Source organism: Carassius gibelio, chromosome A21 (genome assembly GCF_023724105.1).
Source record: "Carassius gibelio isolate Cgi1373 ecotype wild population from Czech Republic chromosome A21, carGib1.2-hapl.c, whole genome shotgun sequence".
Lineage (NCBI taxonomy): Eukaryota > Metazoa > Chordata > Actinopteri > Cypriniformes > Cyprinidae > Carassius > Carassius gibelio.
In genome coordinates, this window is record NC_068391.1 from 21,316,372 (window position 1) to 21,328,931 (window position 12,560).

The 12,560-nt window shown below is 36.2% G+C and overlaps 1 protein-coding gene across 4 annotated transcripts in view; it reads left to right on the forward strand.

The window, feature by feature from the left end:
• The first annotated feature begins 839 nt into the window (after positions 1-839).
• The window catches only part of LOC127942048 (gamma-aminobutyric acid receptor subunit gamma-2-like), a 45,951-nt gene continuing 34,230 nt past the window's right edge, over positions 840-12,560 (forward strand). For 3 of the 4 annotated variants that reach the window (XM_052537576.1, XM_052537577.1, XM_052537579.1), the window contains exons 1-3: positions 840-1,216; positions 7,640-7,782; positions 9,996-10,063. In XM_052537576.1, coding sequence (XP_052393536.1) covers positions 1,101-1,216; positions 7,640-7,782; positions 9,996-10,063 — 327 coding nt within the window. In that variant the 5' untranslated portion in view covers positions 840-1,100. The remainder of the gene's footprint in view (positions 1,217-7,639; positions 7,783-9,995; positions 10,064-12,560) is intronic. The other variant, XM_052537575.1, reaches the window with a different exon arrangement.

The window sequence follows — 12,560 nt, forward strand, 5'->3', positions numbered from 1 at the left end:
TAGATAGATAGATAGATAGATAGATAGATAGATAGATAGATAGATAGATAGATAGATAGATAGATAGATAGATAAGGAGCTGTCCGTGGTCCTGAAACACAAGATAGACTCATATGTGACATCTGTGAGCCGTAAGCAGTGATTGGTCGCCTACATCACGTGGAATTACCATGAGCTTCTTCTTCCTCATGCTGTGAGGAATTACTCTCTCTCTCTCTCTCTCTCTCTCTCTCTCTCTCTCTCTCTCTCTCTCTCTCTCTCTCTCTCTCTCTCTCTCTCTCTCTCTCTCTCTCTCCAAACACACATTAGTGCTATCTACACTTCCAAAACACACAGGACCTTTAATTTAGTAATTTATGGACACGTTAAATAATTCTTACACAAATCTCCAAATCCATTTACCCCTTACAAGCTAGCAAATATTAAATGTGAAATACAATAAAAACGGATAAAATTCGTCTAAGAATAACTTAGAGTATTTAAATGTTACTATTAATAAATGCCTCTAACACGTTAAAAATAATAAAATAACCTATGTAAAACAGAATGTAAATTCTGATTGGATAAGTCGCGTTCGACACTAAAATCATATCGCATATTTTTATTAAGTTGTTTATTAACAGCCTACATTTAAGATTCGTTTATTCCCTTTTATTTAATATTGTTCTATTTAAAAATAATAATAATATCAGAGACTAATATAAAAACAACAACACATTTCAGACTCCATATAATGCGTGAGTGGATGCTCTATATAAGATGTTGTTTGCGTCGTTATGTTTTATGGGGTTTTATTAATAGAAGCATGTGAGTTTTCATTGCATCTCTACCACGCATGTGTTGTATTGCTGCGGCGACGTGCATCAGATCCGCTTTCACACACTTCATCTGCATTCACACGGTTTCCAGTTCCGCTGGACCCGGATAGATCGCCTTCATCTCTTCATCTCTCTCCAGATATCTGCCGTTGTTCAGGAAGCTCGTGCTCGCTGTCTGTGCGCGCTCTGTTGCGGATCTGAGACGCGATCTGCTATGTGTCACAGCGAAGAACGGCAGTAAATAAAGGAGACGCGTCCGTCTGCGTGAATACAGAGAGCAAGATGGTGATCATGGCTTCCTTTCTGTTCTCCTCTAAACGCTTGAGAGCGATGGCCATCCCCGCGATCACGCCCAGGCTCTTTCTGTGGGCTTTTCTAATCGCACATCTTCCTTTGAGGTAAGAATATCACACGAATGTTTCATGCGAATGTGTTGTGGCGCGCGCTCGTGATATGTTCTGCGCGTGTCTGCAGTGCTCTGTTTCCTCTAATCTGTTTGCCTCAGTGCTCGGAGTCTAGGAATGGATATGTGTTTTGTAACAGAATGAAGATCTGGTGAATACACTGTATGTCGACGTTGGGGATTGCACGGTTTTGTACGTTGCTGGTTTTAAAACCCTTCAAATACGCTCCAGAAAATCCCTATAAAAGGCTATTGAATAGTAATGATAAAACTAGTAATAAATATATAACGAATACTAGTTATATAATGACCGTATTCTGTCAGGATGTGTGTCATGATTCAAACAGCCATTAAACCAAATCAAGGGTGAGTCTTGTTCCTCAATGAACTATGCATGCTATTTCTGATTCTACTCAATCTAGGGCTAAAGTTCAAAGCTCTGTCATCTGCATGACGCCATTTCAGTCAAGATGTTTAAGAAGATTTAAGTCAGGGATTGACTCCTCCTCTCCACCTGCTGATGAAGATTCAGGAGCAATTCTGGCCTATAACTACACAGACAGAGCTCGGACACGTAACGGATCACACAAATAAATGATTATCAGGGGGTTTCAGCTGTCATGTTTTGTTGAGGTTGGCTTTACGTTATGTTAGGTTCCCTGAGATCCCAGTATTATACATGCTAAAAGTAAAGCTGTTATTTTAGTATGCATCCCTGACCTAATCAAACCCCCATAGGCACACATTATTGACCCTTTTGATCACACAGTACACTACATATTTTAGTTTTCTGGGGACCCACATGATTTTGACTGAGGAGGGATGGTACAGTATAAGCATATATTTAAAATTAAAATATGCATTTCATCACCTTTTATTGACCGGAGCATCATCGGTCACATGGGCTTTCTTTATTCAAGGAGATTACTGACAAGAGCATTTATTGTAATTATGGTAAAAGCCTGCTTATGTTCTTATATTTAACCAGTGTTTTGTAATATAATACTTGCTTTCTGTTATCAGGATAATGCAATAAATAGTTTTCCTATCTGACACAGATTTGATATCATAACAAGTTTCTATCATACATCCCAAACATGCATCCATCCAGAAAGGCACCTGTTTAGAGCTGGGCCTTATTTGGGATTAGGCTGGTGATCACTGACGGTGAAGGGACAGTTAGTGAGGGATTCACACGGTCAATACAGGAGCTGTGCACTCTTAAGAGCAGAGATTTCAATTGCTGCCGTCACTCAGGGTTATCTCCCAAATCTACTTGAACTTTGAAATTGAAGACCGTAGGTGTTCTACTATTTTACAACTAAATTACTTCGTTCATTTGGTCGTCTGAATGATGTGTGGGCATATTTCTCTAACCTATAAGGAGGAATAGACCAAGCAGGTGTCAGATTCAGGAGGATCAGTGTGGCACCGGTGTCGTGTCGGCTGCGCCCCGAGACTATGACATTTTCATCTGGAGTCGCACCACAGGGATTAATACACTCACTAGTGGTGTGATGAAAAGATGTCTGCTGCCTTTGATAGCACTCAGCATGCTGGTTTAAGAGCAAGGCCTGTAGTAACACTTCAGCCTTATCACGGAAGATGTTCTGAGTCAAAGCCCAGGTGTTTGAGAGCTGACCCGACAATCCTAAACGCATGCGGTGTGTCGCAGATGTACGTTATGATATTCAGAAGCTCCTCTCTCATCTTCCACACGAATGGAAGCCAATTTACTGATGTGTTACTGATGCATAAATGCAAATATTTGCTTTGTCGTTGATTTCCTTGCTTAAAACAAATTGGAAAAAGGCAGTAGTAAAAAATGTCTGTACTTACTGTATATAAGATGCTATCTCAAGTACAGACATTTTTTACTTCTGCTTTTTTCTAATTTGTTCCAGTTTCATAAATCAGTGGTTCTCAGTTAGTGAGTTGCAGGACAAAAATATAACAATCATGCATAGTTAGGAAATAAAATAAACAAGCCTGGAGCAAAAGCAGTCTGCAAACTTGCAATAAAGTATCTATTTTTTTCTTTTCTTTTTTTTCAAATAATTATTTTTTAATACAAAGTCTAATCATAGTTAAACTTCAAACTGATCTTATGGTAACACTTATATTATTATTATATTAAGGAACCAATTCACACTATTAACTAGCATGCACATTACTAGCATATTGGCTGTTTATTAGCTAATGCTATTTTAGATCCCTTACTAACTATTACTAAACAGCAAATTAGGAGATTACTGAGGCAAAAGCTGTAGTTGATTTTAAGTAATAGTGAAAATTTGACCTTCAAATAAAGTGTGAGCAATCTCACATAGTTAGTCTCAAGATGATCAGTGGATATCCAGACTGTTCAAAGGTCATCTAATCATGGAGCCGAAGTCCATCACAGGTACAGGTTTGTCTTCAGGGACATTTGGTTTCTACATGCACCAGATGGTGTAACTCAGCAGAAGACCTGGGCTTAATAAACAAGAATCAAGGGAAATATCATCTCCTTTGCATGATGTGCTGTCTTAAACTGCGAAGCATCACGGAAGGGTTACTGCGAGCGTTTTGCTGCATTGCTGCATGGACTGATTATCGACTTGCAATAAGCAGAGATGTTATTTCATTACACTCGGGATGATATGAAAATTTGATGCCATGGCTCTCACCACCACACAGAAACCATTTGGCCCAAGCACTCAAGTTATTTGCAAGTCATTGCAAAATTGAAGCTAGTATTATATTTAGCATTTTGCATTTTTACTTTGGCTGCAACCCGTTATGAATGGCACGTTGTGTTATTAACATTTGACTTGACAGCTCATGGCATTGACTTCTGAACAGTGTTGGGGTTAATGGATCCAAAATACTGTAACTAAATGTACATAATCAGATTTCTTTTTTGAGGCAACTAGAAGTAGGTCACCCAATACATTTTTTAATTTACAAGAAAGAGTTACTTTCTCAAAGAAGTAGTGCCAGTCACTTTGTTTTCCATTTCTAGACGTCTTTGTGTATCCACCATACTGAGAAGATTTAAACTGTTACCAAGCTCCCAGCCATTTGATTTCTGGTTGTCATTTGTTGAAATAAATATAAAATAAAATCAGCTGAATATGACCCACAATCTCTGATTCTCCTCCGTGGCCGTGGAAAACTGAGTAGCCTATTTACAATGACAACAATTATTCTTCTTTACTGAAACGTTTCCTATAAAGGAATGGATGGACTTCTGTCCCACACACACATTTGCTCTACTGTATGACGGCTGGAGCACTGTGTCTACATTCATATTCCTCAAAATCAATAAAAGCAGTGAAATACCTATATTAATTAACACTAATATCTGTTATGTTTTTATTAACCAGTGCCTTTGCTGCTGACCTTGAGTGATCCAGTTAAACCAGGCTAGTTAGCAAAAACAACCTTAGGTAAACATGACATTATTTATTGCCTGCATCCTCTACTGTACTGATGTGTATTTACATCTCCTTCAGCCTGAGGCTTATTCTCTTCACTTATGGCATGAAAGTGCATTATTGTAATGCATTACTTTTCAAAAATAACTTTTCCCAACACTGATTCTGAATAAATGTTTGTGTGGTAGGCCTACTAATGAAAAATCATCAGATTGTACTTCTGTTCTGTACATGCATTTGTTATTTTACTGTGATTGGTTATGTGCAGTTTCTCTTAAGTCTAGCATAACCTGGTGAAGGTCTGCATTTCAGGTACACTACAGTGCCCCAAATCAGCTGATGCTATTCGATCTATGTCCTCACAAAAAAAGTCTCGCCTGTTTCCTGTTACTTGAAAAACTTCACAAAACTTGGCACACATGCACAACAGGACCTTCTGAAGAAACATAATAAAATTCGTGAATTTTCCCAACAGCTATTACTAAAAGATCAGCCATTTATATCAACGGGAATGAGAGATTTAGGCCGTAAAACTAATGTTGTCCGTCATCGGAAACCACAGGATAGAAAATCCTTTTAGGTCTCAGGTTTAAATCTCCAAAAATAGTTCAGTATATTGATATCTAGTGTATTTATATATATATATAGAGAGAGAGAGAGAGAGAGAGAGATCAGTTTACAAAGAAATCTGTGATGTCTGAAATGCTTATAGATCATTAAATGATAAATATTTTTTGTCCTATTGATATTGAAAACATTTGTTTAAAAATAAACGTATCTACCTTATTTCTCAACACAGAACTAAGCCGTTTATACGATCATTTAATTGTAATAATAATGTAGTTATATACATATACATTATGTTATATTTTATATCATTCTGTTTTAAAGATAAATCTCCTTTTTTTGCTGCATGTTCTGTTATTAGTTTGGTAACATATAATGGATCAGAATGTTTTGGAATTAAACAGCTGTGACAGTCCAGTAAACCTGTAGTGCTTTACATTTAAAATAACTTGAGAAATGTCAAAGCATTCTAGTATTCACTTAGAAAATCATGTATTTGCAGTTCAGTGTCCATGGGTTTCGTCTGTAGGGACGCAGGAGTCTGTGCTCAGTCCATCACGTGCGATGCAATGTGGAACTGAAATGTAAAGTGCACAATGATCATGATATTTTGTAATAATCCACTAAAATCTTGATGAGAGAATTATGTAATCATTGCAAATGATCTAAATTGTTCCTGGATGCTTAAAGAACTATATATATATATATAAAAGGAGTTCAGATGGGAGGTGTTCAAAAGCTTTTCAAACGGTGTCATGTGTTGTTGAAAAGACTGCCATGATGTGGTGTGTTCTCACCATATTAAAGGCTTCCAGTCTCGTCTTTCTGAAATCTTTCTGGAGTTGTCAACATGCACAGCTGTCAGTCACATGCTTCTCTCAAGGATATGTTTTCTGTCTTCGACTGACTCCATGGAGACTGCCTCACACCGTGCATTGTCTGACAGCATTCACTGGAGATGGATGGATGGATAAGCACTGATATACAAACATAAACTCTACTATTAAGCCAAGGTAGTTTATAAAACACATTAGCGTGTGATTAAACTGATTTATAGCCTGTTCACACAGAACACATGAGATAATGTTGTAGATGTAAAACAGAGGCTTGCGTTTGTCGCACCTTCTCCTCACAATCTGCCAGCGTGAGCACATTTCCACCTCTAATGCAACATTATTATTGTCTGTCTGTCTGTCTCCAGCCTCCAGCATCACACCCACGCTAACATCCATGACTGAACATCCTCTAGATGACAGCCTTTTTTAAGGTTCTAGTTAAATTATCTTTTAAAAAACTTTATTTGTTGCTGTGGTCACATGTCTGATTATGAAAAGCACAGCAGCCATTTTCAGTTCGGTAGAGTAATAAAACATGTATCTTCAATCGGTTTACAACGGCTTTTATCATTTTTAATTGCTATTTTAGATACCTTGCGTTTGATAAACACTGTTAGCGTCTCCATGTGCTTTATGCAAAAGATTCAGAGATCAGTCGAGTCTTCTTGAAATAATTACTGTGGTTAATTAATTAACTTGTTCCCCGTTGCCAGCCACCAACAACGTTTTTGATCATTTTCACAAAATGTTCATGGGCTGAAGAATATTTAGTTGTTTGGTTATCTAAATGTGCAATATGTCAAAAGAAAGAACAGAACATCTGCTTTAAAAAAAAAAAAACTTAAGTTTTATTCTAGCTTCATGCAATATTTTTGATCAACTCTTGAATGTGTGTAAGAAGCAACATTGTGAACAGAAAGCTGAGAAAATTGACTACGTTGGTGATCAAAACATAGATGGAGTCTATCACTTCAACACATCCAAATCTTCACAGTCCCAAACCACTTCCTGCACCAACATCTCGTTCAGTAATGGAAGGCGGTTTTGATTTATATGCTGTTTAATTATATTTTGCATATGCTTCTGATTTCTGCAGCTTCTTTGCTGTGTTTTGATCCAACAATCTCTTTCTGTAGATGTGTACTAGCGCCTCTACCATACACCAGCGGTTAATATATGACTGCTGCTGGTGTATATACATTAACCTAAGCGTTTTCATATTTTCTTTTAGCTTCACACAAAACTTAACAAGGAGATAAGAGAAACATCATGATTGTGTACAAGAATGACTTCTTCATCTGAGAGACATTGAAGCATCTTCCTCAGCTGAGCACACAATACTTCTTTTAGATAAATGTGTCAATTCAGGGGGAACTGAGAAAAAACATCATAGGTCACTCCTTGGAAGAGATTTCAGCCAAATGTGTCTGCTTCCAGCTGGAAATAAAGGTTTAGTGTATACTCGCTTGACGGCTTGTTAAGGAAATGCTGTAGAATAGCAGAACCAGATCATATGAACAGAACATGATCTTCAACTACATTAGACATTACATTACACTTACATTTCTTGTTGTTGTTTGGTTTTTCGTCCATTAGCTCTGTCCAGCTGGAAAGTGATGATGATGAAGTGACGAACAAAACGTGGGTTCTGACCCCCAAAGTGTACGAGAGCGACGTCACACATATTCTGAACAGTTTACTGGACGGCTACGATAACAAGCTGCGGCCAGACATCGGAGGTAGGTTCAGTTTCTTTATTATGTTCAGACCTGAGCTGGTGAAGGTGGTTCTCCGCGTGCATCGTTTTGTTCAACATCTGGCTCAAATACAGGTTTAATCTCCAAGAATTCTGAACCCCGTTACATTCTGATTTAATAAAAAGACACCAAACTATTAGGTCCATTTTACTGCCCAAGCATGCAACAGATGATGTGGGAATACCGGATCTCTCTGATTTACTCGTTCAATAGGATTTTATTTAAGTTGACTTTGTTGTGCGTTTTATTTCAACTTAGATGTCACATTCCCAAACAAATGTGCATCTCATAATAAAATGACACAGCTTTTTATGAACATATGACAGCATAAAGACTAACTAAACTTAAGCTGTTTATTAAATTGTGTGCAGATTGATCCAGTACTCATCTGAGCCGAATCTTAACGAGTAAATGGCAAATTTTTGAAGGAGAAGTAGCAAAAAATGGAATACAGTACATTTCTACCGCAATGGATGTTGCTTGAGGAAAGTAATCAGATAAACTTCAGATCTCTTTGTGTTTGTTTCTAGGACGAAGGGTTCAAGAGTTAACCAAACGAAAAGTTATATTTTTGAACGCTATAGAGTTGGTTACAAACATGTATCACTTTGACTAACTTTTGCATTTTTTTAAAAATGCAGACAAATTTTAACCCTTGTTGGCTTGCTTACAATTTCTACCAACACTCAGGTACATGATAGTACAACTACTACAAACATGCAAGTTATGCCTAGAATCATGAAGAGGTTTATTGGGGTCTGATTTAATGTGGTGTTCATAGTGTTTATTGATTTTCCTGTCTGTCTGACAATAAAACCTTCAAAATTCAAATTTTTAGACAAAGCCAAAAACATCAAACCATCATTAAACACTATCTATATAGTTTCCACGGTAAAATAGTAAAATATGAATGCAGCGGATGAGAGCACAGCCTTCTGCGGTCTACATCTTCACTATGAAGAGAATGAGAGCGCTTTATACATTGCACTCAGAATAATGGACGTACAGAAATAAAGATATAGTATCACAGCGACCCGAGACCAGATTTGATTACACAAACTCCTGATTATCTGTCTCTGTGCTCAACATCATTTAACACAGGGCCATGTGAACCCATGGGTTTTTGAGTCAAACGGATTTTGATTTAACAATTTGTTCCCCAAGATTTAATAATTATTTCCTTTGCTTCTGTAAATCACAGAGGTGTTGTACTAATTCATTTCCAAATCAAAACTAGAGAATGATTGCCGTATGACGCACACTTTCAAGCTCAGTCTCACACTACCTCACTCAAACCAAATAACAATTTATTATTATTATTCTGCCCTTGCCATTCAAATCTCACTTCAACCAGGGAACTAAAGTTAGTTTTAGTTGTGTGAATTTGTTGTGAAAACTGTGAATGTAAACTGTGCTGTGATCTTAATGCTGGCGACTGCTGGTTCATGACGAAGCAGTGTCTAAATACTGCTAACATCATGATCTGTTTCGTGAGAGACAGCTGTGCGAGCAAGTAGCTTGCTTGTTTATTCATTTATTCATTTATTTATCTATGTAGTTTTCTGGGCTCATCTGCTATGACCTGCCATCGGTCTCTGAAACAGAACTCTGCAAACCACTTTAAAAAAAGGCAGAAATCAAAGAAACACTTCATCCAAAAAATTTTGTTTTTGTATTTGAAAATTTTACTCACACTCTGGCCATCCAAGATGTAGAGTTAGTTTCTTGATCAGGTTTGTAGAAATGTAGCATTGCATCAGTGTCTAATCAATGGATGCTCTGCAGTGAATGGGTGCCGTCAGAATGAGAGTCTGATAAAAACATCACAAATGTTTACATTTCTGCTAATTTACATTTTTGTGAACTATTCCTTTAATGGTTGATTACATTCTAAATATTTAGTATTCATGCTCCATCTAAATATGTACATGTAGATTTTTCTGTCATTTGAATTCCATTGCATTAGATAAAATATCAAACAAAATATTTTTATAAACAGAAGTTTGTTTTAAATCACACAGGAACAGATTTAGTGTTGACAAAAGTTTTCTTGGCTTTTTTCAAGTGCTCTGATCGGTTTGGGTTTAAAACAACCTTACTCTTATTGTCATTACTTTAATAAATCTCATTAAATTGACTCTAGCTAACTAAACTAATTGTACTTTCTTCTTGTTTCTCTGCCCTGCTCTCTACAGTCAAACCCACAGTGATCCAAACTGACATGTTTGTCAACAGTATTGGTCCAGTTAATGCCATCAACATGGTAAGAGAAATGCTTTTATGAATATAAAAGAACATCATGTTTCTTTCTTTAACCAAAAGATTTGTGTGTCCATCAGGAAATGCTTTTTTATTTTAGACTGTATTATAATTAGCATGCTTTTATACACAAATGTTAATATCAGAAACTAGAAACTAAAGAAACTAAAAAGCTATTAAGCTGATATTTATGTTAATATCTCACAATTCTGACTTTATAACTCGCAATTGTGACATTTACCTTTTTTTGTATAGTGATGGAAAAGGGCTTCCATAGAACTGCATGTTGTATTTTGCATAAAATCTTGTTTAAGAAAATAACAACAAAGCTACAGTAGTAAGCCAATATTTAGTTTTCTTCTAAATCCAGATAAGACATCATCCCATTCAGAATATCTGCAGTTACTGAACATTAATTCATGTGTCCAAACAGAGGTAATTCTGGAAGATAATCAATTAAATAGTGAACACTGGTGTAACGGTGAGGAGAGGATCTAACTGCAGATTTTCATCAGACACAAAGATAATCCAGGAGCAAAGAGACGATCCTAAGGGAACCACAAACGTAACAGCTAAGCAAATTAGCAAAGATGAACTGAAACATATGACTACACACACACACAAGAGATAACAAGCAACTAAATTACCTAACTTAAGTGAACTATATATCACACTCAGGGATAATTTACTGAAGAAGAAAAATGTTAATGCATAGCTGTATGCTTTACATTGTGAGCCCAAATATTAGTTATGTTATAAACAGCACTTTTAACATAATGCATAAGGAACACAGTTTAAAAGCAGCAGGACAGGATAAAATTACAAAGTGTAATAACACATTCAGTCTTCTGAAGATTTTAACATGTTGCTCTCATTTATGTTTGCTGTAAATGTAAGGGATTCATTATTATAATCTCATTACATTTAATATTCTTTTAAGAAATAAAAGATAAATGTGAAGTCTGACAACAAATACAAAAAAAAACATTTCAGTAAATATAATTGTGCTTTATTTCTGATGCACGCACATGATGAAGTCTTTTACCTTTAACCTTGACTACTGATAAAACAAGTTACAAAATAGAAATGAGCGCACTGAATTCAGTTCAATATGCATATATAATGTCAAATCCATTGGAAATGAATGTAATCGAGTCTCATTCCCTACAGCAGCGAGGCGGATCGCATAGGATGAAGCTCAAATCATAAATGAACCTAGAGATACAGTACTTTATAATATATTTGCAGAGGTGGAAAGTAACGAATTACATTTACTCGAGTTACTGTAATTGAGTAGCTTTTTTGTGTACTTCTACTTTTTAAAGTAATTTTTAAAATCTGTAATTTTACTTTTACTTAAGTATATTTTGTTTGAAGCATTGTACTTCGCTACATTTGAAAACACATTAATTACTGAGAAAAAAAAAATTGCTCCCTGCAAACTACGTCAATAAATAATGGGCAGGAGGGCAAACTGGCGCTAAAATCACAAGAAAGTTGCAGACGGACAAAACAGGCGTTAGTGGTGCAGACACCACTGAAAACGAAACCCAGTCATATCCTGAAGTCTAACTCGAAGGAAATGAAGTGAACCCCTGGCCATATTTATGCTCTATTATGCAGTGTAAGCTGTACTTACCTAGAGACACCAAACTAGCAGCTTATAAAATCTCGACATCAACCCTTAGCAAGAATGTAGAGGTAAGCTAAATGATTGCATCGTTGCATTGGTGGTTAAAATGAAGCTTTGACATTTTAGCAAGAGGTTTTGCACAAATTTGCCAAAAAGACAGTGGTGCGGAGTGTGAGATATATATATCGTCTGCGATAATATCATTGTTGTTTTAACAATGTGCGCGCGCATTTATAGTGCGTTCCTTCACTGTGTGATTCAGTCTTGTAAAGCGCAATTAGAGTGATCACAAAATTGAAGATATAGGGGCAGAAAATGTACATATTTATATAATTTCATATATTAAATCAGAATCACACAAAGAATGCCGTCTTTTCCTCCAAAAATCATTATGAATATATACATACAAATATATAACAGTTCAGTAAACAAGTTAATTAAGAGACTTGCGTTTTAGACACCATATTGCCTTTTTAGCTTTATTTCTACAACAGAAAATAATTCCAAAGACAGCCACCAAAGCACAATTTTGCGTCTCTGAGCAACGTGACAGTGTTTCGTTCCTGAATGAATCAACCGTTTAAATGATTTGGTTCAATCGCAAAGACTCACTTATTAACAGTGACTTGCTGACACGTACTGGCCATTTTAATTTCACATTTAAAGTATCTTTTGATTTTTTTAAAATAATTAATTTCTTATCATTTCAAATGAGTATTCAACATTTTATGCCTTGTATATGAAAACATTATTCATGCATTTGTAACTTCAGGTTAAATGCATTCTTGTCCTGCACTAAACAGTGTAATACATCTAAATGCCACTTCCAATGAATCTTCTGCATTTCCTCTGCATTAAAAGATGAGTT